The sequence below is a fragment of the Thamnophis elegans genome, chromosome 6 (assembly GCF_009769535.1).
Source record: "Thamnophis elegans isolate rThaEle1 chromosome 6, rThaEle1.pri, whole genome shotgun sequence".
NCBI lineage: Eukaryota > Metazoa > Chordata > Lepidosauria > Squamata > Colubridae > Thamnophis > Thamnophis elegans.
Genome location: NC_045546.1, coordinates 77,499,484 through 77,526,415, shown reverse-complemented (window position 1 = coordinate 77,526,415; position 26,932 = coordinate 77,499,484). Strand labels below are relative to the sequence as shown.

Here is a 26,932-nt window from a genome sequence, read left to right as displayed (position 1 = left end):
CATCCGATAAACGTTCCAGAAAAGGGCACCATCTGGCCAATCTCCTCTTGGTTTAAATACAAGCAGTCTCTGGCCTGGTTAATACATGGATCAGTAAGGCTTAACTGGAAAGGGAAAATAATGCAGCAGGAGGAAATCGCCAGAATGTTGCCAAGGAAACTAAGTGGATATATATAATATATAATATATATATATAATATATATATATAATATATATATATAATATATATATATATATATTAATATATATATATATATATAATATTATATATATATCTAGTCACAACTAAAGGTATTAGTCACAACTAAAGGTATAATATATACCTTCTTCCCTGGCTTCAGCTGATAAGGAGGAGGACCTGTGGCATAATGGCTAAGACGTTTGCCTAAGATGCAATACAGCACAGGTTCGAATCCCCAGTAAGGGTAAGGCTAGCTGATGAGAGCTAAATAGCTTGAAATAGATCTATACTAGTCTCCCTTTATTTATTTATCAGCACAAATATAACATATATACACACACACAAACACACACACAGAAACATATATATATTTAGTGTCACAACCCCTGGTATGCCCCAATTATGGGAGGAAGCTAACTGCTTCCATTATGTCTATTGGCTCGTCACAAGAGTCCATCACGACAGAAACCCAATATTTTTACTGTTGCCTTTGTTCTATTTGTGTGGTATTTGTGCTGATAAATAAATAAAGGGAGACTAGTATAGATCTATTTCAAGCTATAGCTGATGAGAGCTAAATAGCTCTGAAATAGATCTATACTAGTCTCCCTTTATTTATTATCAGCACAAATACCACACACACCACAACACACACACACACACACACACAATATATATATATATAAATCATCTAAAGCAGGGGTAGTCAACCTTTTTATACCTACCACCCACTTTTGTATCTCTGTTAGTAGTAAAATTTTCTAACGCCCACTGGTTCCACAGTAAATGGTGATTTATAAAGTAGGGAAGTAACTTTACTTTATAAAATTTATAAATCAGAGTTACAGCAAACCCCTACCGCCCACCATGAAGCTGGAACACCCACTAGTGGGCGGTAGGGACCAGGTTGACTACCACTGATCTAAAGTCAAGTTCAAGGCAACTTCACATTTATATCCCACAAGAAATCCTGAATCCAACTCCACAAAAATGCATGATACTGTTCATATGGCTCTGGAAACCAATTCAGATGAAGAGAATGACAATCTGAGGAAATTCTCTCACTGAGGAGGAGAACCACATGCTAAGCTCCAACGACAGAAGACAGCTGGGAGGTATATGATTAGCAAGAGTAGCTTTTCCCTTCATGGATCCTAAGCTCCTGGCAGCAGTGGTTCAAACCACATCCAGATGTTCTGAACCTCCTCTGCTTTCTAATCCCAAATCAGACAAGTTGTCTACGATGTGAAGACGGCTTTCAAGTCAGAATTAACACGGAACAGCAACTGTCCAGTTTTAGCACCAAGAGCATCCAACTGTATGTGTTGAAAAAGTAGGGATAAGAAATCTGATTTAATATCCTACCTGCTTGGGTGCTTTAAATCAGGGGTCTCCAACCTTGGCAACTTTAAGACTTGTGGACTTCAACTCCCAGAATTCCTCAGCCAACAAAGCTGAGGAATTCTGGGAGTTGAAGTCCACATGTCTTAAGTTTATTAGGTTAGGTTAAGTTTATTAGATTTATATGCACCCTTCTCCCAAGGACTCAGGGCGGTGTACAACATTAAAAGAAACACAAAAGTTTTTTAAAAAATTAAATAGAATATCCCAAACCAATTAAAATTGACAATGACACGATTTTTAAAAATAAGAATTAAAATTAAATTAACAGTAATCAATAATTTGATTTGTTCTGTTCAGGCCACGCTGGCTTTCTGGAAAAGCCAAGTTTTTGGGGCGCGTCGGAAGGACCGGAGGTCGGGAATTATTCGAACTTCCCGGGGGCAGCTCATTCCAGATGGAAGGCACTCCCAGAGAAGGCTCTCCCCTGGGGGTTGCTAGCCGGCACTGTCTGGCCGATGGCACCCTGAGGAGGCCAACTCTGTGGGATCGCACTGGACGATGGGAGGCTATCGGTTGCCAAGGTTGGAGAACCCTGCTTTAGATAGACATCCCATATAAGGAAGGGAGGCAGCTTAGGCTTTGAAAATACCCCAAACCAACCACCATGCTCCATTTAAGGTGGAATGAAGACTAGCCTTGAATAGGGCTCCTTTACCCATGCAGCGAGACATATGAGGACCGCCAAATCTCTATGGAAAGTCCATTTATGCAGTGCAGAGCTGGACTTCCTATTTCCTGCCTTCCCCCAGCACCAGTCATCTTTAGCAGCCCAGCATCCTCCCACTCTGAAGGAAGCAGGGAGCAAATACAGCATAGCCACCTGTTCTGACCCCCCCTCCTCCCGTCCAGGAACGAATGCCACAAACAAACGTAAATAAGAATACTTTTAATCAGTCCAGACTCTCGTTGGCTGCAAGCCCAATATAAACAACGAGATAAGCACTCTGACAGTAATTCTTACAAACCTAGGCAATGCAAACAAGCTCCTCACAGCAAACCACTTCTCCAAGTTGGTTTCTCTGACTCTGTGAACGTTGACTTGTGCAAAAGGGCGTGGCACAAGCAGTCTCTTTTATAATCAGGAGAGGATCTTAATAAGCATCAGCTAAACGTAATCATTTCCTACAATTACTCAGTTGTTCTTGCCGTTGAGTAGCCCTTCGACGGCGTGCATCCGAAACAACTCACAAGTGCTTTCCGGAACACTCCCTCTGATCCGAGGCTCCGCCGCCACTGGTGGCCAACCAGTCTCTCCTCACTCTGCTCCGAGTCGGCACCCTGTCCAGGGTCCTCCACCTCCCCCAGGGCTGACTCATAAGACCCCTTGCTGTCGGAGGTCTGTCGGCAGCTCCAACGGCTCCTGCGGGCCACAACCATGGCACGACAAAACCGCGCTCGTCAAATAGTGGTGATAAAATCGCGTCGCTAGAGCCGCGACGTCATCACCGCGGCGACAGAAGGGGGCTTTAAAACAGTGCGGCGGCAGAAGAAAGCGATTTAAATTAAGGTAAGGGTTAGGATTAGGTTTAGGGTTAGGTTAGGCTGATTGCTTCGGAAGGGCGGATTTGCCCTCCGCCTTATGTCAGCGCGGGGTAAGGTCGTATTTGCTTTAGCGATTCGGACAGCGCAGATTAGCACTCCGCGCTTGTATCTCTGCGGATAAGGGCTTCGCGATATTGTGGTGGAACGGCCACAACAGCCACCCTTCACAAGCTAGATGGCCTGACCTGGTGACCTAGATTAGGTCTGTAGGGCAGAATCCCCCACCCTTAGCGTACAGGGAATAGCTTACTTTGCACTTTGAACTTCTGGTTTCCTAATAATACCTGATTCCCAAAGCTCTGTAGTTTGCGCCAAACAGCCTTCGGAAGAAAAAAAGTGAATTTTTTTTGGAATGCTGTCTCTGTGATATAGAAGAAAGATCGGCAGGAGCTCTGAAACATAGCAGTCCATCAGCCAGTACAGGAATTTAGACATCAGCTGTTCTCGGAAGCGCTGCTCGGAGGCAGGAACAGAATGGGCGTTCTCTACAAGGAGAATCCAGATTTAGTGACAGTCGAGATGATTTTCTGTTCTTGCAAGAAGCCTCTATTCAAGTTATCTTCACAACCAAGATAAAGGTTAAAGGTTAAGTTAAAGATATGACAGATAAAATGATGCAAACCATTAAGTAATAACTGTGAAATGTCTAAGCAAATGTTTTTACAGTGTAATAATGCTGAATTATAAATCAAACATGTAATTGTATGTGCACTTCTCTCCAATGCATGCACTGAATCTTAATAATAGGAACATCAACTTCTTCTGCCAAAGAGGTCAGACTCTGAAAAAAAATAACCTGCCTTTTCAAACAAGCAGGGCAGTCTAATAAAATGCCTCTTATTTACAAAACCAATTTACATGTATAATTAAGAATGTAAAAATTACATTTGAAGACATTTTCAAAAATAAAAGTACTATCCCGTGGATACCTGTCAGCGTTCCAAGTATCATGTAGAATTAAATCAGAGTCCAAGGCAAAACAATCCTTAAAGTTCCAATTAATAAAGCAGACATCTTAGCACATGTGTGGAATCCCAATTCTGGGAATTACATCAGAATCCCACCCAGTTAAAAGTTCTGATCTGTCCCCATACCACAAAATCCATCACATGGTCCAATCTTCTTCTTCCACGCTGGCGTCTCCAACCCAGCTGCTTCCCGGTCAGGTGTAAAAGTGCGGAGACAAAAGATGACCCTTGGTCTTCTAGAAAAGAATGACAACAATACATCCACAATCCTACTCTTGTCTATTCCCCCCTCCCATCAACTATACTAATGAAACAGCATAATGAAATAAGAGAAAGGTGGCAGGCCAAAATTCTAAAAGGAATATAATTGCAGGCCTGCCAATGTATAATTAAGAATGTAAAAATTACATTTGAAGACATTTCAAAATAAAAGTAATGTCCCATGGATACCTTTGGTGAGACGAAGCCAAGCACAATCATTGACCCTCATTTCCACGTCAATTCCTCCAAAGAAACAGGCAAATTTTCCCAAGGAGATAAACTTCTCACGTTTCTGTAAAAGCGGCGCTTGTTGTGATTCGAACCCCAAAGCGCAGGAGGCACCACTCTCTCTAAGCATCCCTCACGAAAGTATATACTTGCCAGTGACTGCTGTACTGCTTCAGCAACGCTATGAAATCAGAACTGGAGGAGGAGTCTTGGAAGGCCTGCTCCTTATCTTTTTTTTCAAATAATTCAGTTATTTCAGGGCTTCTGCTTGAAGCAACAGTTTCTGCCGATGGGTTCGAGGCCCCTGACCTGCTCGCGATGCTACCTTCTACTGGATTATCCCGCTGCTTCTTTGATGAAAGTTGCTCTACTTGGTGGCCATTTTGTTGGGAACTCTGCTCCCGTAGGCTTGTTGTAACCGGTTCAGAAACTGAAATGGGACAATTCCTTTTTAATATAGCTTGATAAGGACACTTTGCATGGTTCCGTAAGAGTTCTTGGAAGACACTTCTCATCTGCCAGTAGCGTTTCGGAAGCCTCTTCTTTTTCTTGGGGGCTGTTTGAAGGCTAGAACTTCCAGGCTGCTTCAGAATCTTATTACTGAAGAACACTTGTTCTACTAAGCCTCGTCCTCCTGCTGGATGGCCCTTCAAGTGATTTAATACAAACGACTTAGGTAAACTCTCTTTCAAACGCTGGTAGGAATATAAGAGAGAATATCTCTCAATACGCACTGCGGGAATGCTATTGCAAGACTTCCCGACGGATTTAGATGAGCAGATTCCAAGATTTTTTTCTGGCAAAACAGTTTTTGCAAGCGCCAGTCGCGCAGAACGAATATCAGAGGTTCTAGTTACCAGCTTTGGCAGGTTAGCATTGCATATTGGTTGCAGATTAGATTCACAAAATGGTTTACTTATACTATCTTTCTTTTCACACACTAAAGCATCTGGATTGTCATTAATTGAACTAGGTACCCCAGATGTTTGTACTTCGCCATTCCGAGGAGCAGAGTTCATAAGAGTTAAACCTTTTGAACACGACTGTATACATACCCTAGAAGCCTCAGGTTTACCACTATCTAAAATCAACCGATTTTGGTTTTTTCTAGAATCCGAGTTTTTTTTTTCCCTGACGTTGCTCTCCTTTATCATGATTTTTATTTTCTTAGCATTAATATCACACTGGCCTGTCCATTTTCTTTTTAAACCCTGTGTTCTTAGTGATAGGCTAAGAGAGGGCTTCTGTTGCTTTTCTATGTGTTCAATGGTTCTCATAATTGGCCTTTTCTTTGTAGTGTTTTGGCCAGAAACACTTTGAGCTACTGAAGACCACCGATAGTGTGTTGTTGTGTTTCGTTCCATTTCTGCCTTTCAGAATTCCATTTCTGCCACTTCGTTTTTCTGGGATACCACCTACAAGACCGAAACCTTTTACGGAGATAAGTTGTCAGGATACATGGAGAAGGCCCGTGAATCCTCTGTCTAAGAAACTTTGGAGGCCGTGTTACATTTCTTGAAGCAAGTTCATAGACGGGCTCCACAAATTTGGTAACAGCAGTTAGGAGGCACAAGGAGGAAGAGAGCACAATTCTCTAATATTACATCATGATGTCCCCAACTCTGTTTAGAATGATCTCCCAGCACACACTCTTTCGAATGGTTTCTGTTGAATGATTAAACATGTAGCTACCATATTTGGCATACAGGGCAACTGGCGGTTATTTTCATCCAATACGGAATAACCAAATGTCAACACATTTTTCTTCTTCTTTGACAAATTCTCTGAATGATTCGCGTAAGGAAATCATCCTGACAGGAAACCTGCAAAATAGCAAAAGATGCTTGCTAGCAACATTTTGAATAAATCGCAAATGGCATTTAATTAGAATTGAACAGAAATGCAAGGGGAAAAAATCTTACTTTATTGAACATACCAGTGGATAGGCGATATGTTGAATACACACATATAATGAAAAAAAATATTTCCACCAAATATCTAAATGAAAATGCAAACTTGAGCATTTCTAATGCCGGCATATACACACTTTCTTCACTTAAAGCAGGAAGCAATCTCTCAGTCAGATGTTAGCTACAGAGCTGGATGCTGGCACGGCAATCTTGAATTCTACAAGCATACATTTTAGTCTTGGTACTTCTGCTAGCAAATAAAATGGGCAAGAGCTCCTTAAAGCATTTTTAATCATAACTGTATATAGAGTTTAGTAAAAAAAAAAGGTGAGAAAAGTAGCTCATTTATACGTATCAAAATGTAGGATTAAAATACCTGCACAGATTTGGTCCAAAGTGACTGGAAGAAATTACAGAAAAAGTAAGTGAGTAAATTGACATTTGAAATTAGAGAGCAAGAGGATGAACAATTTTATAAGATATGGGATTTGTTCTATCGGTGGCTAGGGGGGAAAAAAACTTTGGAAATGAAAAATGATATACTTATGCCTTAATTGAAAAAAGTAAATGATGATATAATTATGCTGTGAAATAATCTAATGACGACACAATGAAGTATTAATATAAGGTCTGAGGATATAATGTATAAGGTTAAGAACTTATTATAATGATATGTCGCTGCTGATAAAGCAATTCTAATAGGGGAACAAATGAAAACTGGTATATATAGGCAGCGATGCTTTGTTGAACAATGAAGGAATAAGATCTCTTTGAAGGTATGAAATGCAAGGTTCAAATAGAAGTATAGTCTCTGGGGGAAAATAATGCTAATGTTAACTAAATATTATTGTATATATTGTAGAATGAAAATAAGGCCTTTAGTTATATTAGATGAAATATTTGAGACGGTAAATATTATTTGAAGATGCAGAGGTTAAAACAACAGAAAGCCCATATTAAACTAATGAAAAAACAGGGTAACTTCAAGCGATTATCTCCCTCCTGAAAGACTTTGAACCTCACAGGCATATCCAAAGATGTTCTATTCAAGAAACTAAGAAAGATTAGGCATTACAGAGGCTCCCAATCGCCAACTTTCCTGAAAGAAAAAAGGGAAATGGCACTGGTGCCCATTGATAAAAGGAACTAAGGGAGGATTTGGGGTGACTGAAAGACACTAAGAAACTGGCATGATCCTGAAATAAGACCAAGTAGAAAACCAGACACTAATCGAGGAACTACCAAGGAGAAAGCCACACACACACCCAATCACACTGGCAGAGAAAGCCATTGTATATAAACAGAGAACAAACCTCCCACTAGAACAGATATGGTTATATAGTTGGGTAAAGAAACATCCGCAAGCAAATAATCAATCTCAGAGGTCTCCCTGAGCTACATATATTCTCCAACTCACCAGATTTTCTTTCTTTCTTCCCAGGAAACGTCTGCTTTGATTAGGTTGCCGTGCACACTACACCACAAACACTCTTAGCTCCCCAAAGCCCACCATTTTCATCTGTTGAAAGAAATGTCCTTCTGGGTTCAGCTCCAAGTGGGGGAAAAGACACTGGAGACATGGAGGCTGCTTGGAAAGATGGTTTATTGGTGGACAGGACCACATGGCTTGAGCCCAGAAAAGGTGATCACATGCTTCGATGTTGGTGGAGAAGAAGAGAAGGGCTGAGGGAGGGGCTTGCTAGGCTTTTTTATAACCTGTTCAATCCCACCTCTCTGTTTCCTGTGTAAGAAATGTATTCTGACTGGTTGTCAGACTCCCATGGTGCCATGCAGGGGGCTACTCTCTAGGCTGTGATGAGTTCTCAGTTGCCTTGTGGTCAGTTGAGTATATTATCATGCCTTTCTGTAGCTGCTGGTGAAGTCTTTATTATGTAAAGTGGGCTAGCTTGGCCATCTTAATGGCCCATTAGCTGGGGATGGGCAGAAAGCTATAGGCAACTATTGTCTTTTAAAACATGTTTCTTTCTTTTCACATCCAGAGAAATATTCTGCCTTTTCAATATTTCCTAGGATATTTCATTTTTCTGGGAGAGGGCTGGATGATAACTTCCTACACATCTTTAGCAATTTTAAGTTAACTTTAGAGCTGTAATTTTTAAACCACCATATATAAACTCCATTGTTTAAAAACCGTTCCACCGCTGATGTACCCAGTCTTGAGTAAGGAAAGGGGCGCAGGGAAAGAAGCTCAGAGAGAGCACCAAGGACCCCCCCACATTTTCAACCCCGAGCTGCAAATATTCTCCTTTATTGGTTCACACAGAAGAACAAAGTTGGAAGCAGGGCAGCCTACAATAGGCGGGAGGAAGCCCACTTCAAGCAGCAGGGAGGAATTGGAAGAGAAAACTGCACAGTAAAACCACAACGCGCATTATTTCTCCAGGGAAGCGCTTTCTGCATTTTGACGCAGACAAAACTTGGCTGGCCCTGGGAACCATACCCTAAAACGGGCTTTCTGGGGAGAGGGGCGGCGGGGCAGAAAGCAATCCGGGTCCAATGCAAAAAACCTGCTCGCTTACCTGCTGGGCGCTGAAATGGGCAGGGAGGGCTTTGCACGCAGCCAGCCGCCCCACCAAGCACTGGTTGACCAGGCTCCGGTAGCAGCCGGGATCTCCGTCCTGCACGAGGGGCTGCGTTGGGTCCTTTGCAAGAGTCCGCCTCTGCAAGCGCCGCACGAAGGCTTCCAGCGGCAGCACTTCCGCGTAAAAGCTGCGCAGGAGCTCCTGCACGGGTCTCCATCGCCGAGGTTGCTCCATGCAAGCGCCGCAAGAAGCGATGCACCGGGAGAAGGAAAGAGAGAGCCGGGAGGGTTTCCGGGAGCCTCTGAAACCCGATTCGCCTCTCTGATTGGCTCTTCGAGGAACCAGAAGCCACGCCCTTTAAGGCAGCCCGGGAAAAGTTTCCACCGAGTTATCTGTATTTTGGGTGCAACCATTTCTTTCTCTATCGCGGGGGGGGGGTGGGGGGATGTACATTCTGAATCCCAGCATTTGAGAGTTCCTGCAATATGCTATGTAAGACTACAAAAAACCTACAACAGATAGGAATATAGCAGTGGTGGGTTTCAAAAATTTTGTAGAGCCTCTTCTGTGGGTGTGGCCTGCTTTGTGGGAGTGGCTTGCTGACCATGTGACTGGGTAGGAGTGGCTTGCCAGCCATGTAACTGAGTGGGCATGGCCAACTTGTAAAATGTGGTGAAACTCACTTAATAACGCTCATGCTTAGCAACCAAAATGTTGGCTCAGAAACTCTGGCATTTGAAGCACGCAAGTCTTAAAGCTGTCAAGTTACAAGACCCTTGCATCCCTAACCCGAAAAAATACACAGGGGTGTTCAAACTTGACAGCTTTAAGACTTGTGGACTTCAACTCCCAGAATTCCTCCTCTAGTCATGTTGGCTCAGGAACTCTGGCATTGAAGTGTGCAAATCTTAAAAGCTGTCAAGTTACAAGACCCTTGCGTCCCTAACCCTTTAGGGAAAAAAACCCCAGAGGTGTTCAAACTTGACAGCTTTAAGACTTGTGGACTTCAACTCCCAGAATCCTCCTCCAGTCATGTTGGCTCAGGAACTCTGGCATTGAAGTGTGCAAGTCTTAAAGCTGTCAAGTTACAAGACACTTGCACCCCTAACCCTTTAGGAAAAAAAACCCAGGAGTGTTCAAACTTGACAGCTTTAAGACTTGTGGACTTCAACTCCCAGAATTCCTCCTCTTGCTCTCATCTTGATGATATGCAGATGGGAGGGGGAAGGGAGCTGGAACCGGTTCTAAACGGCAATCTAGATTTGTGGAACCTCTTCTATAGAAGAGGTTAGAACTGGCAGGAACCCACCCTGAACAGATAGGAATATAGGGACTGACCTCCGAGGGCACCAAATTAAGTAAAGTGGGACTGGGCGGTAGTAAATGAGGTGGGAGGGGCTGATGCTGGTACAGGTAGTCCTCGACTTACAGCATTTTCATTTAGTGACCGTTCTACATTAAAACATCTCTGGGGAAAGTGGCTTAAGTCTGTTTTTCACACAATCCTTGCAGCAGCCCCATGGTCATGTGATCAAAATTGAGATTCTTGGCAACTGGCGCATATTTATGACAGGTTGCAGTGTCCCGATAAAGTAGGACGTAAAGTGAGATTTGGACATTAAGTGTGAAACCTACTGGGTCAGGCTGGACAGCCTCTCAGGGCCCCTTTACTTCTATATTAAAAGCCACATAGACAAGAGTTGGAGCTTGCAAAAGAAACAGGAAGCCAGTGCCTAACCACAAGATGTTTTAGCCAACGTCCCTATGTCAAACCTATGTCAAAAGTCCAAACCACAAGGTTCAATTAAAGTTCGTTAATGACACGTCATCCATACCTGTAACGAAAGGAGAAGTAAGACCCCCATCTCCTTATAAGGCTTTCTCCTCAAGGTAACTATTAAGAAATGAGTTAAGTGTTTCCGTGTTACGCTGCCTTTGAGAAAGTATAAGAACGCGTGCTTCGATAACGAAGGTGGTCCAGAACTTGCAATGCTAAGCCATGGGCTCGCTTTCTGGACCTGGCTGCCAAATAAACTTTTCCTGTATCCTGAGAAGTCTAAAGCCTGTCACTTTCTGCATCACCAGGGCCATTGTTCACTTTTCGCAACCTCCTGACAAGCAAAGCCAATGGGGGAAGACAGATGCACTTTAACAGCCGTGTTACTAACTTAACAACTGCAGTGATTCACTTAACTGGCAAGAAAGGTCATAAAATGGGGCAGATTCACTTAATGATCTCACTTAGCAACATAAATGTGGGACTCAATTGTCGTTAAGTCGAGGACTGCCTGTAGTAAAATATTCTTAGAGAGGGTTTTAAATTTGTTCAAAACAATCTGGAGGACGAGATCAGCGGATTCGCCGAGTACGTGCCAAACAGGACTAGCAGATACCTGGCGAAATTTCTGTCCGAAATCCGATATTCATTGACCGTTGTTGAGAAGAGGAAGGTAGTGGAGGCTACACAGTGTGGATGGGTATAAGACGGCTGCTTAGATTCGAAAGCAAAATAAATAATGCCATGATTCATATTTAGTGATAACTCAGAAATTCTATCTATCTATCTATCTATCATCTATCTATCTATCTATCTATCTATCTATCTATCTATCATCTATCTATCTATCTATCTATCTATCTATCTATCATCTATCTATCTATCTATCTATCTATCTATCTATCTATCTATCTATCTATCTATCATCTATTTAATTGGTTTGTATGCCACCCACTCTCAAGAGACTGAGGGCGGCTTACAGGTAAAAAAAAGGAGGGGGGGACATACAAAAAATAAAAAAACAACATTAAAAATTCTACAACATTCATAACTTAGGATGGGGCTGGATGAATCAACAGCCACAGGCCTGCCGGAACAGCCAAGTCTTGGTCGCTTTGAGGAAGGCCGGAAGGGTAGTAAGGGTCCGGATCTTAACGGGGAGATCATTCAAGAGGGCCGGAGCAGCCACAAAGAAGGCCCTCCCCCGGGGAGTCGCCAGTCGACATTGACCGGCCGATGGAATCTGGAGGAGGCCTAGTCTGTGCGATCTTATAGGTCTCTGGGAGGTAATTGGCAGAAGGCAGTCTCTCAGGTAGCCAGGTCCGATACCATGTAGGGCTTTAAAAGTAACGACTAGCACCTTGAAGCGTGTCCGGAGACCAATGGGAAGCCAGTGCAGCTTGTGGAGGATAGGTGTAACGTGGGTGTACCTAGGTACACCCACTATCGCTCGAGCGGCTGCATTCTGCACTGAAGTCTTCGAACACTCTTCAGGGGCAGCCCCATGTAGAGCGCAAATATCCAACGTCCCAACAAATTTCTATCTGGGAATCTGGGTAAGGAGTCTAATCTCTTAAGTATACTTTTCCAGGACTAGGGATTAATAGTGAATATATTTTTGCTTGTTTAAAACAATTATTTTGAGTAGTTCCTAGGCAGGTTAAGTTTCAATCAAATTTAACTGGCTATAAAACGTAGGTGCATGCAAAACATAAAATCTGTCTCGTTCTTTTGCGCTGTGACTTAGGAGAATCACAGCTTTCATTAACTTCAAGGGATTAGGAACTTTCTTCAGAGAACACCAAACACCAAGGGATATTTCCTTGGTTTTTCTTTCACTGCCCTTTGAAGCAGTGACTTGGCAAGCTTAGGTAGCTTTGAGTGACTTTTTACCCAAAACAAAAACCACCTATCCTCAGCTGCTGTCCAGAAGTACGGAAACACTTTTCCTCCTTTTTGAGAGCTAGCGGGGTGGGTTTAGATCCATGTTTCCTCTTCTTGGTCCTAAGGCCATCTCAATACTATTCTTTCATCTTCAATTTCTTGCATTTGTCAGGTGAGGGTACGGTAATACATTCTTTAGGATGGCCAGTGAGTGAGAGTGTGTGTTTGTGTGTGTAAATTCAAACAGTTCATACAAGTGAACTGTGCCTCACATCTCTTGTGGCCCAGCAGGAGCCGTTGGAGCTGCCACCAGACTCTGACAACGAGGGGCCCTATGAGTTGGCTTTGGAGGATGTGGAGGACCATGGACAGGGTTCCGACTCCGAGCAGGGCGCAGAGAGGCTGGTTGGCCACCAGGAGGCGCCTGAGCCTTGGACCAGTGGGGAGGAGACAAGGGAGAGTGATCCGGAGGTCAGCAGTGGGGAGGAGACAAGGGAATTGTTCCTAGATGCCCGGCACTGGAGAGCTAATAGGCAAAGAACAGTTACGCAGTTACAGGAGTAATTGCACTCACCTGGTGGTAATTAGGCTCCTCCCCAGACTATAAAAGGAATGCTTGTGCACACGCCCCTCTCACACATCTCTATAGCCACCACTACCCATACATATTTTAGTATACCTATTAAGCAAGGGGACCCACATGGTAGGTGCCGGGATGGAAAAGCAGCATCTTGCCTTTCCTATTTAGACAAAGCTAATTATAATTCTCCTATCCTTGACACATTATTTTTAAAATCAGAATGACTGTCCAGAGGCTGCTACTTCCTATCTTGTAAGAAAGTCCAACTTTTAACTGCTCCCTGAAATGCATTTCCAAATGTTTGGAAGTTTGGAAGTTTCTTAGCATTTGTATGCCGCCCACTCCCCGGGGACTCTGGGCGGCTTACAGACAACAAGGGAATATAAAAATTAAAAATAGAAATACAATTATTTAAAATTACACAAAATACATACCACTTAAAATGGGCTGGATGCTGATCAACAGCCCCAGGCCTGCCGGAACAGCCAGGTCTTAGTAGCTTTACGGAAGGCCGGAAGAGTAGAGGGTCCGGATCTCTACAGGGAGATCATTCCATAGGGCCGGGGCAGCAACAGAGAAGGCCCTCCCCCAGGGGGTCGCCAGCCGACATTGACCCGCTGATGGCACCCGGAGGAGGCCCAATCTGTGTGATCTTATCGGTCTTTGGGAGGTAAATGGCAGGAGGCGGTCTCTCAGGTAACCAGGTCCTAAACCATGTAGGGCTTTAAAAGTAACGACTAGAATCTTGAAGCGTGTCCGGAGACCAATGGGGAGCCAGTGCAGCTCACGGAGGATAGGTGTAACATGGGTGTATCTAGGCACATTATCGCTCGCGCGGCTGCATTCTGGACCAACTGCAGTCTTCGACCACTCTTCAGGGGCAGCCCCATGCAGAGTGCGTTACAGTAATCCAGTCTTGAGGTGACGAGGGCGTGAGTGACCAAATCAAAGGTAATGTGTGAAATTTCCACGAAATTGATTCTTCTCAGCAATATAATCAGAATCTTAGGTTGAGAAATACCATAAATAGTGTGGATGTATGTGTTCATATGTATATATACATTAACATTTATTTCTATACAGTGTGGAGAAAAAACAAACATAATTGACAGGATTAAAAGGTAACCAGATCTCTCTCATATTACCAATTACATTTCTAATCAAAATTTAAAACAAACTATTTTCATGTAAATCACATAGCATTTGCATTGCAAGTCATTTAACCAAGCAATTATATTTTGCAGTTTCCAACATTAGCCAAATAAATCTGTAATATTAATAATTCTCTCAAGGTTTTTATAGTTGGAATCTTTAAAAAAAATGCATATGGTTACATCATGACAATATTTCTTCCATTTAATAATTTAAATTCTGCTGTATATAATAAATAAAAGTAAAATGAAAGGTTCGGAGTGACTAAAATTGTCAATTAATGTTGGATCCAGGCTAAACTAGTGATACTTTAGCCCCCTAATTAAATTAGTCACTATTCTGAGTGGGATTGAATATAACTACTTTAGACTGGAAATCAACTCATTTTCAGTAAGCAATCCTAATAATCAAAAACCTGATATTTGAGAATTAAGTGCCAGTATATTTTTGGAACTCTAGTGGGGAAAATACACATGCCTATTCAGCACTATTGAAAGCAAAACCTTTGGCAATAAAGTCACTACAGTATTAAGCATACTCAAATCTCATTCAAGTCAGTGGCCTTAAGCAGTGTTTCCCAAACTTGGCAACTTGAAGATGTCTGGACTTCAACTCCCAGAGTTCCCCAGCCAGAATTCCCCAGCCAGGAAATGCTGGCTGGGGAATTCTGGGAGTTGAAGTCCAGACATCTTCAAGTTGCCAAGTTTGGGAAACACTGGCCTTACGCATGCAGTTAGGCACAGCCCTACCTCCTCTCCACCATTTCTTAATGTGGGACACAGAGGTGGGTTGCTCCCAGTTCGTCCTGGTTCGACCAACTGGTAGTGGTGGCGGCGGGAGGCTCTGCCCGCCCGCCTGGGCGCTTCCGCGCATGCACAGAAGCGTTGCACACACGCGCAAGCAAACCAGTAGTAAAGCAGTTAGCAACCCACCACTGGTGGGACACATGACCCCACAGGAACTCTTATGATTGTTCTCCAGTGTTCTGTATTTGAGAAGTAAAAAGCAATTCCATAGATCAGATGTAACAATTTTATAGGAATCAATGAGGATTGGTCTTGAAAAGAACATGTAGCACAGCTTAAGGTTCATGCCACAATCTAAATGGTCGTTTAAACTTGCATTTTGAACATGCTTAAAATATATTTCACATGAAATATAAACATTATTTAATAAACACAGCATCCCAATTTATAAAAAAGGCTCGTTATAAAACATTTTAAGCCCCCTGCACCAAAACAACAACAACAAAAAAATGGCCATTGGGCAGTTACAATTTCCTTACCGGTAGTTTGAACTGATTTTCCTTGATGAATCTTTGAAATCTTGTATTTTCTGCCTGCCTTTTGCTTCACACCACTCTTCAATTGTGGTTTATATTGTTATAGAATGAAAAAGCTCTACGGTCTCCCTGCCGAAGTATCATTGGCACAATAGTGTGTCATGCACTTATGTATTTACATTCTTCTAAAAAACAAGTTTTTGACTGAAAATTTAATGACTTTTCATCTTAGAAAAAAATATCCTGTTTAGTGGAATCAAGAAATTCCGGTTCCACCACAAAACCGCGGACGACAAAATCGCGCGACGAAAGCGCGTACATGACATCATCACAGCGCGACGAAAACATTGCGCTGTGATCGATAAATGTAAAAATAAAGCGAAAACCTTACCCTAACCCCCCCAAATCTAACCCTAAACCTAACCCTAAACCTAACCCTTAACGTAACCCTAAATCTAACCCTAAACCTAACCCTTAAGCTAACGCTAAACCTAACGCTAACCCTTAACCTAACGCTAAACGTAACCCTAACGCTCTAAACCTAACCCTAACCCTAACCCTAACCCTTAACCTAACCCTAACCCTAACCCTTACCTTTATGTGAATCGGCTTGCTTTAATTTTATTTTATTTCAATTTTTAATTTTTTTCGTCGCGCTGTGATGACGTCAAATGCGCGCTTTCGTCGAGCGCGCTTTTGTGGACCGCGCTTTTGACGGGTCACGGAAATTCCAACTATAGGATTGAACAAAAGTGTTTTGCTGTGTGTGTACCCAAAAAAAAATTCCATTCCCCAAACTACAGAATACTATTTGCTGCATGTAAGTTGACTTACATAATATTTTTTTTTAAAGTTACACGCTTTGCATCCAGAACCAGCGTAGAATGGTTTGAAATCTACCATTGAGAGTACATGTCTTCATATGGTTGCTGCCACAATTAGGTTCATATAAGAAGCATAGCTGGTATCTTTAAAAAAAAAAAATGAAATGCTCACATCAGGAAATACAGTACAAAATAAGGGACACAATCCAGCCATCCAAATATTTTTAATCCTTATGATTTCAAAGAGTGAGTGAGGAATTTAGTCTCCCTAAAATCATTAAAAAAAGCTGGAACATGCCAAGGATTGGTCCAAAACCTTTTTACGGAATGGTATGAAAGTGAAGGGCAGGTCCTTGTCAGTTTATTACCTTTTCATAATCATTCACAGTACCTCCCTCTTGTTCATAAGCCGAAGAGCTGAATTTTAAGTGCATACTCTTTAATGCCGGCTGTTGGAGGGTTCAAGACATTAAGCATAATGGACACAAATATTTATGCAGAAATTGTCAAAGCAATTCAAAATGTTAACCGCCTGGCAAAAATATTGGCAGCCTTGCTGAACCCCAAATAATAATTTTTAAAAAAGAAAAAGAAATCCAAAGGTAATCGTAACATATTTTGGCAATGCAGATGATACAATGTCCATGACATTCTGTCCCAAGCTTTGAAGAATACTCTTTTGCTTCATCTCTTTTTTAAAAGTCAAACAGCATATGCAGCCAGCATCAATCCAAAGAATTGTTTAGTAATATCTTAAATTATTCTTTGTGGGGTTTTCTTTTCATCTTCTCTTCATAGGATTCTCCATATTCATTCACTCTGCTCTTATCCACAGGATAAAGCCTTGGGGTTAAAAGAAATTGTGACATTTTCTTAATCGAAGTCTTTTCATGCATCTAATTTTTGCTATTGCTAATAATGCATTATACTTATATCTCTAAGACATGTATACTTATATATCTTGAATAGCAGTAGCAATAGCAGTTAGACTTATATACCGCTTCATAGGGCTTTCAGCCCTCTCTAAGCAGTTTACAGAGTCAGCATATTGCCCCCAACAACAATCCGGGTCCTCATTTTACCCACCTCGGAAGGATGGAAGGCTGAGTCAACCCTGAGCCGGTGAGATTTGAACAGCCGAACTGCAGAACTGCAGTCAGCTGAAGTAGCCTGCAGTGCTGCATTTAACCACTGCGCCACCTCGGCTCTTGAAGTAAAGAAGTGCTTTGTTAACACTTGTGGTGGTCTAGCTAAAGTATGCTGCAAATGACAATTGCTATATTGCTACTGTGGAATATTGCAGGTGAAGCAAGTATGATTAAAGTTAGTACAGCTAATCCTGGAGTTATGAAGGTAATGGAGCCTGCTAATTACATTCATAACCCGAGGATTCGTAGGAGTGAATCATGTCATTTGAACATGATCACTCGCTGCTTTCGCCCACACATCCGCTAATTGAATGCGTGGGTCGTTAAGGGCACGAGGCATCTCAGGGTGGGAAAGGCCAAGGAGGCGGGGGGGGGGGCGCTAGTGATGGAACAGGGCCACCCCCATCCATTGAGATACCTCATGCTTACCCGTTCCCAACCTGCTGTGCCGGATTCACTTTGCTTGCAAAGATTTGTCTCCTCTTTGACGTGGTGTCTTTGCCTTGGAGGGAGAAGAGAGCAGGAGGATTTCCCCTCCGCCATCCAATTGGCTTGCAAATGCTTTTCACGCCGAGAGTGAAAGGTTCTGCTGGAGCTGTGATCTTGCATGAATTCAGATACTTATTTTCTGCCAAAGCAGATGGATGCCTCAAATCACGGGAGATCACAGCCCCCCAAACCTTTCACTTTGGCCTGAAAAGCATTTGAAAAGTGTTCGGAGACTACAATTGGTCCAGAATGCAGCTGCGTGAGCGATACTGGGTGTACCTAGATACACCCATATTACACCTATCCTCCGTGAGCTGCACTGGCTCCCTATTGGTCTCCGAAAAACGCTTCAAGGGCTGGTTATCACCTTTAAAGCCCTACAGGCCTAGGACCTGGATATCTCCGTGACCGTCTCCTGCAACATACCTCCCAGCGCCCAATAAGATCGCACAGGGTGAGCCTTCTCCGGGTCCTGTCGACTACACAATGTCGTCTGGCGGCTCCTCGAGGGAGAGCCTTCTCTGTAGCTGCCCCGGCCCTATGGAACGATCTACCCCCTGAGATCCGGACCCTCCCTACTCTCTCGGCCTTCTGAAAGTCTGTTAAGACCTGACTGTTCCGGCAGGCCTGGGGCTGCTGATCTCTGATTGAGCTTCAGCCCCATTAACATTGAGTGTATGCTGTGTCCTTTTTTTAATTCGTTCTGTTTTGTATTTTAACTTTTTTAGTATTCTGTTTTTTAAACTGTTTTTATGTAAGCCACCCGGAGTCCTTCGGGATTGGGCGGCATACAAATCCATTAAAATTGGAAATTGAAAGCCAACTGGACACTGGAAAGGAAATCGTCCTGTTCTCCTCTCCTTCCAAGGCAAAGAAACCGAGGCATAGAGAAGACAGATTTGCAAGGTGAGTCCAGCACAGTAGGATGGGAGAGGGAAGCAGCTGTGGGGAGCAGGGGGGGGGGAATAGTGTGAATGTTGCAGTGCCTCTGCATTCGTTTGTAAGCATCAACAACTGCTGTGGTGCTGCAACATTCGTAATTTCATGACTTTGTCATAAATACTTGGGATTATTACATAACTTTGAATGGTCACTAAGTGAACTGTCATAACTCAAGGACTACCTGTAACTTAGTCTTTCTTTATCCTATCAAAGAGGTAACGTAAAAGCATTGAATGACTGAAGTCATGCCAAGTACTGTTGGACAATATTTATGGGTCCATTTCAGTGTTGGGATTCAGCCAGTTCGCACCTATTCGGGAGAACCGGTTGGTAACTTTCTAAGTAGTTCGGAGAACCGATTGTTGGAAAAAATCTCCTTTTGTTTTTTCCCACATTACAGGGCTAATCCTGTAAGGAAGGCAGGAAGGAAACATTCTGGTGTTGTTTCTAGCCTCATCTTCATTGTCCTGTTTACAGAAACTGCCTCTCCAGTTAACCCTTATTCCATTGTAACAGTTAAGGCGAAGCGCCCATCGACCTGAGTGACCTTGAGTTGGCCAAGCCCACCCAGTCACATGACCACTGAGCCCCACCTACTCAGCTGGTCATTAGGGCAGAGAAGCGATTGTTAAATTATTTGAATCCCACCACTGGTCCATTTCTTAACCTTCACTACATATATTAGATCGTGACTTGGAATGCAAGACAAATATTTGGCATACAACATGAATTAATGAATGAAGTGAAAAATTGTTAAGCTATGTTTCTAACATTACTCTTTAAAGTTGTAATATATTAAATGATGGTGCCTGAAGTGGAGTTGATTCAATAAAACCGAAATGGCAATGAAGGTATTTATTGAATAAAAGAAATCTAAAAACATATTTCAGAAGGCTATGTGTCAGCTAGACTGTTCAGGATATGTATGAAAATAGGAATTCTAAAGTTGATAGCTATATGTTATACTTTGCTGAATGGTGATAATGAATAGGAAAAATCGAGCAACATTCTGAATGAGTAATTATTTGATAGCATCAAAAGGTCTTGTAAAAAACGGATATGAAAATAAAAGAATGAGAGAGATGAAAGAAACTACAATACACAATCACATTTTTCTCAACTATGCATGATATAGAAGACATATCAGGGGTGGGTTCCTGCCAGTTCTAACCTCTTCTATAGAAGAGGTTCCACAAATCTACAGTGCCGGTTCCAGCTCCCTCCCCCCGCCCATCCGCATCATCAAGATGAAGAGTGAGAAGAGGAATTCTGGGAGTTGAAGTCCACAAGTCTTAAAGCTGTCAAGTTTGAACACCCCTGGGTTTTTTTTTCTAAAGGGTTAGGGGTGCAAGGGTCTTGTAACTTGACAGCTTTAAGACTTGCACACTTCAATGCCAGAGTTCCTGAGCCAACATGACTGGAGGAGGAATTCTGGGAGTTGAAGTCCACAAGTCTTAAAGCTGTCAAGTTTGAACACACCTGGGTTTTTCCCCTAAAGAGTTAGGGGTGCAAGGGTCTTGTAACTTGACAGCTTTAAGACTTGAATGCTTCAAATGCCAGAGTTTCTGAGCCAACATTTTGGTTGCTAAGCAAGAGCGTTGTTAAGTGAGTTTCACCACATTTTACAAGTTGGCCATGCCCACTCAGTCACATGGCTGGCAAGCCACTCCTACCAGGTTACATGGCCGGCAAGCCACTCCCACAAAGCAGGCCACACCTACAGAAGAGGTTCTAAAAAAATTTGAAACCCACCACTGAGACATATCTATATTTTCTCCTGGTAGAAGAACCAGGAGCCATCTAACTAATGAGAGGAAATTTAAAGGAAAAAAAAACATACCATCTTTGGTAAAGGTACACCAAGAACACCACATCATCTCTAAAGCAAGCCAGCCGATGAGATGTTGGCATTGTAATAATAAATGCAAAAATATCATCAATGAATGTGTGAACGCCTGTTAAGTAATAGATAAGATGATGCAGCTTGTTTAATGGCATGTAAATAATAATGTGTTATTTAAAATAACAAAATTTTCAAGCAAATCAACTGTTTTTGATGACATAATATTGAAACAGAATAGCTGAAGTGAAGGTAAAAAGAACGTCATTTTAAGGTTATAGACCAGTGATAGTCAACCTGGTCCCTACCGCCCACTAGTGGGCGTTCCAGCTTTCGTGGTGGGCGGTAGGGGTTTTGTCCGATACTGAAGCACTTTCCTTTTTTTAAAATTTAATTGATTTTTTAAAAAAAACATAGCATTATTTAAAAATTTTCATTAGGTTTCCATAAAATCACCATTACTGTGGAACCAGTGGGCGGTTAGAAAATTTTACTACTAACAGAGATACAAAAGTGGGCGGTAGGTATAAAAAGCTTGACTACCCCTGTTATAGATAGAGGATCCTTCTCTCCGCTAATGAAAATGTAGGTTAAATCTAGAACAAGCAAAACCCATATGCAAGATCCAAATGATTTTGTAACTTGTTAAAAACATCCTTCCTATGACAGGCTTACCCACCTCATGACTCAACAAGTTGACTCTAGCAGTTAATAGACTCATTCAACTTGCGAGCCATAAGGTAGGTAGCCAGGGACTTGGGGTCTTCTCCCCACTTTACCAAGGCAGCACCAAGGCAGGTCTATACTGGACTTTCACTGACCTGATGGGCTAAATAATATTGCCATTATTATAAATACTGACACCATTAATAATTATAGCAATAGCAATAGCAGTTAAACTTATATACCGCTTCATAGGGCTTTCAGCCCTCTCTAAGCGGTTTACAGAGTCAGCATATTGCCCCCAACAACAATCCGGGTCCTCATTTTACCCACCTCGGAAGGATGGAAGGCTGAGTCAAACCTGAGCCGGTGAGATTTGAACAGCCGAACTGCAGAACTGCAATCAGCTGAAGTAGCCTGCAGTGCTGCATTTAACTACTGCGCCACCTCGGCTCCATGGTCAATGCACTGTTCTTACAAATCATGTAAACACCAGCTTGAGATTCTTGGGTATATGGCCAAAGGTTTCTCCAAGTGCAGCTTTCCATTATATTCTCAGCTGATCTTCCTATGAGTCTTAAATCTAAAAGTAGTTATTAGGGAACCTGAATAATAAAAGTCTCCTAAATATTTGTTTCAAATCAGGTTACAGGCTTTAAAACGAATATAAGACTTTATGGTTCTCTATACAAACTACACTATCAGAGTTATTGCCTAATAATGTCGTTGGATTTTTTTGGGGTAATACCAGACAGGCAAATAAAATTCCAATTGCAACTTGATTTTCAAGTAATAATTAATGGCTCAGCAGCATAAATTAACTTACTTTGTATGTGAATGCTTTCCATGGCAAATGTGCAACAGATTTCATCTGGAAAGAAAGAAAGGTCATAAAATATATATTAAAAAGCTGAAGGCTGGGTTAAATAACATGATACAATATTGGGTTCAATTGTTAATTACCTTATAATTTACAAAAGTTGTGGCAACATAAATAGAAATCCAAAAGCATATACTCCTGTTGGAGGAAAAAAATATATCACATTTTTGGTATGATAGAACAAAAACAGATATCCATTATTATTTATTCTTGCTTTTAAACATCAGAATACACTAAATATATTGCAATTTAATATTGAGTTTTTATTTCAATTTAGGCTCTCACCCTCCCTTATACTTAGCTCATTCTAGAAATTTGAAATGTTTGTTCATATTCTTTTGTAGAAATGCAGGAGAATCCTACAAAATTTTAATTACAGGTGCATTACCTTAATATTTGAAGAACTAAGGCTTTAGGTTGGAATGGGAAATCAATGAAACAGAAAATTCCCAGAAAAAATAAATGTCAAATTCTATCTGTTGTCGTGTGTGTGCATGTGTGCGGGTGAGAGAGATTGATTGATTTATTTATAGAGACATCCATGCCATGTATACATCAGAAATTCAGCTTGATTTGAAATAGATTTTATTTTACAATAAATTAGCATAAAAGTATGGCTAAGAAATAGAAAAAATAGTTTGCTTTGTTCTACCGGTTGCAAATTTAAAACTGAAATTACAGGAGCAGGATTTAAGCTTATCTCTTGTAATTTGATCATACTACCAGCCTAATGTATTAACTTGTAGACGGTTATTGCAAATAAATGAAACGGCTTGTGTTTTAGGAAGCATACCGTATTTGGATACTTCCTTTTTTCAGATCTGGCTATCTCAGTTGCTATTCCACTAGACCAGTGTTTCTCAACCTTGGCGACTTTAAGTCCTGTGGACTTCAACTCCCAGAATTCCCCAGCCAGCTATGCTGGCTGGGGGATTCTGGGAGTTGAAGTCCATAGGACTTAAAGTCACCAAGGTTGAGAAACACTGCACTAGACCGGTTCCACCAAAAAACCGCGTTCAACTAAAGCGCGCTCGACGAAACCGCGTAGCTGACATCATCACAGTGCGACGAAAAAAGCACGCTGCGAACGCTAAAGCTAAAATTAACCCCTAAACCTAAACCTAACCCCCCTAAACCAAATCCTAAACCTAATCCTAAACCTAACCCTTAACCTAACCCTAAACCTAACCCTAAACCTAACCCTAAACCTAACCCTAACCCTTAACCTAACGCTAAACCTAACCCTAACCCTAACCCTTACCTTAACGTGAATCGGCTTGCTTTCAAAGCGCTATTTAAAGCACCCTTTTTTCTCCGCGGTCGCTGTTGTCGCCCTGCTGATGACGTCAGCGACGCGGTTTAATCGGGCGCGCTTTAGTGGACCGCGGTTTTGTCGTGCCACGCACTAGACCATCCCAGGACCCAATACTGGAATTGATCTAAATCAAACTGGATTATAGCTGTGCCCCCCCCCCCTAAATATTCTATGAAGCAATGTACGATAGCAAGTACTGCTGTTCATACAGCTACCCACTTCCAAAAATATTGTGCCTTAGCAATGTCTTTTGAAAATACTTTAAAGAATCACATTCCAAGAAAAGAGTAAAAACTTATACTTACCATTGACAAAACTATTGATTAACCATGAATACCAGCTTATGAAGAAAAGAAAAGGAGAGCATTATTTCCATGACTGATCATTTTTAAAAATACAACAATTAACACGTAAATGTCTATATTTTTCTGTGGACTTCATATAAAGCACATGCATACACATAGACACAGATATACTGCATATAGGGCATAGAACTGAAAGTCAAAAACAATATTTATAATACATAAAAGTACGATATATTACAACCTCCCACCACTTTAGCCAAAGTATTACATAAGTAACACAAAGAGAGAATGGTAAATCAAAGCAAATGAGAACAAAAAGCAAAAATAAATTAAAATTAATATAGAACTATTTATATTTATATTTATATATTGGCAGCCTCAGTCATTTGTATTAATGGTAGATGGTAACTGAGAAAGAAGAAGGTATCTCAACTTCAAAAAAGGCCCTTCAAATTTTTTAACATTTGCAAAGGTTAGTTGCTCAGATATAATCAGTTTAAGAAATTCCTGATGACTGGTTGAATTTAGCTTTAAACCAGAAAAGTCTTAAAAAGTTGTAACAAGTACTGATCAAATGTTACACAAGCGGGCTTTATGCTTATCATTTATCTATGCTTATTCCCGTAAAGATCATTTTCTGATTTGGTAGTTCAGAAGAGAAATTGTAGGATTTGCTATCAATTTTTGATATAAAGATATAAAGGCTTTGATCAGACAAGGGAGTAGAGAGAATCCATATAATTCTGAGAAAGAAGCATGATTTCTAACAGGACAGCTGTTGGAAATACACATTTTATTAACATTTCAGCACTTTTTATTTATACTACCAAAAAGGTAAAGTATCTCTTATTATGCCTTAGATTTTTAAAATCATGTACAAGCAGCTTACCTTTTGTACTTGATATTCAACAAAGAATAAATTGCACCTCCAATACACAATGGATAGCAAATATGACAAATATTTCATGGCCTGAGAGAGAGAGAGAGAGAGAGAGAGAGAGAGAGAGAGAGAGAGAGAGAGAGAGAGAGAGAGAGAGAGAGAGAGAGAGAGAGAAAACAAACTACATATTTAATTTTATCCTTTTTTCAAATGGCCTCAATGATATATTCCCTTTACATCATTATAACACCACTTGTACAGAATAATTTGCTATCCTGAGGGGTAAAGGCTGATGCGCCTTTGGATTCCAACATCCAACAACATTCAATGAACTACATCAAATTCACATATATAAAAAGAGACCTCACTGAAATAAAATCTGAGCATTTCAGCCAGCACTTCCATCTCAGTATAATCAGATCGAAGCTTTGTAAACTTCAATATAAAAGATCAAGAAGGCAGAATACAATTATTTAGATATTTAAAAAAAAAATACAATTTCTATGCAATACCAAATATTTAAATGCATCAAAGATTCTGTCCACAGAACCAGAATTAGAAGGAAAAGACCATTATTTTTGAAGCGTCTATTTTATAAAGAAATTAACATAACATGAGTCAAATTTAGTTTTACAATTTTTAAATTTTAGCCCTTAGCCTGCCATTGAAATGGCATCTGTGATCCTAGGATTAGAAAAATGTTTGCCCTCCTGCTTCAGGTCCAGGCTAATTAATGTACACGATCACTTTCAACTAATATTACTTAAACGATTAGGTACAAATTATACCTATAACCGCAACCAGCCAAAAACTGTTGAAGCTCTTGTTATTAGTAGATTAACACTGGATTATAGAATGCTGTGGACAATTAATCATTAAGAATCTTCCTTTATGGGTTAATACAGATACTTTTCAACAGGAATTCATATTAAAAAAAAAATAACGTTGGACTTTTGTCTGGAAAAGGTAAATTATCTTTTTGTAGGTATCACTATTGATTTTTCATTACCGCAGAAATCTTTCCACGCGGCAATTTCAGAGTTGCTCCCACTATGATGACAATTTAAGTTTTTTTGTCCAATAGAATATGTTAGGCTACTCGTATGTTTGAGGGCAATAGAAGAAGATGCAATCATTACAGATAGTCCTCAACTTATAACCATCCGTTTAGTGACTGTTTTAAATTGCAATGGCACTGAAAAAAAATGACATGATCATTTTTCACACTTAAAACCATTGCAGCATCCCCATGATCATGTGATCAAAATTCATTTGCTAGGCAACTGGCATGTATTTTTGGCGGTTGTGGTGTCGGGGATCATGTGATCACTTACTGTGACCTTCTGACAAGCAAAGACAATGGGGAAGCCAAATCCACTTAACATGGTACTAATGTAACAATTGCAGCAATTCACTTAACAACTAGGGCAAGAAAGGTCGTAAATGGGGCAACCTTATAAACCAGTGTTTCTCAACCTTGGCAACTTGAAGATGTCCGGACTTCAACTCCCAGAATTCCCCAGCCAGCATTCGCTGGCTGGGGAATTCTGGGAGTTGAAGTCCAGACATCTTCAAGTTGCCATGGTTGAGAAACACTGTTATAAACTGTCTTGCTTAGCAAAGAAATGTTGCCCTCCATTGTGGTCATAAGTCAAGGACTACCCGTATAGTAAGAAAAGCATGCTTTACGGCGTCCCAGTTTCATTCTGTAGTCAATTCAGTACAGGTCTTTGGCATAAAAAAATTCACCAATTAAAATTAAACTAAAAATAATACTAAACATAGGGTTATTTACCTGAGTATCATATTCCTCAGTTTTCTTCTCAGACTCAGTAAATGCCCCAAACTATACAGAATATAAGAATTAATCAGTATACACCATTTTATTTATGATCCCAGACCAAGAAACCCCAAATATAAAATTTAAAATACA

General features: G+C 41.1%; 2 protein-coding genes across 2 annotated transcripts in view; both read right to left on the bottom strand.

Annotated features, from left to right (window-relative positions):
- TERT (telomerase reverse transcriptase) overlaps positions 1-9,285 on the bottom strand; it is a 44,300-nt gene extending 35,015 nt beyond the window's left edge. The window contains 11 exon segments of the mRNA XM_032220454.1: positions 3,418-3,511; positions 3,513-3,613; positions 4,547-4,639; positions 4,642-4,716; positions 4,719-5,878; positions 5,911-6,123; positions 6,125-6,188; positions 6,191-6,277; positions 6,280-6,360; positions 6,363-6,396; positions 9,024-9,285. Of these exon segments, the coding sequence (XP_032076345.1) occupies positions 3,418-3,511; positions 3,513-3,613; positions 4,547-4,639; positions 4,642-4,716; positions 4,719-5,878; positions 5,911-6,123; positions 6,125-6,188; positions 6,191-6,277; positions 6,280-6,360; positions 6,363-6,396; positions 9,024-9,272 (2,251 nt within the window). The 5' untranslated portion in view covers positions 9,273-9,285.
- Positions 9,286-16,745: 7,460 nt separating this feature from the next.
- The window catches only part of CLPTM1L (CLPTM1 like), a 32,449-nt gene continuing 22,262 nt past the window's right edge, over positions 16,746-26,932 (bottom strand). Inside the window, 9 exon segments of the mRNA XM_032219903.1 lie at positions 16,746-17,380; positions 20,957-21,071; positions 22,442-22,490; positions 22,583-22,599; positions 22,602-22,637; positions 24,120-24,154; positions 25,009-25,065; positions 25,067-25,089; positions 26,795-26,845. Of these exon segments, the coding sequence (XP_032075794.1) occupies positions 17,296-17,380; positions 20,957-21,071; positions 22,442-22,490; positions 22,583-22,599; positions 22,602-22,637; positions 24,120-24,154; positions 25,009-25,065; positions 25,067-25,089; positions 26,795-26,845 (468 nt within the window). The 3' untranslated portion in view covers positions 16,746-17,295.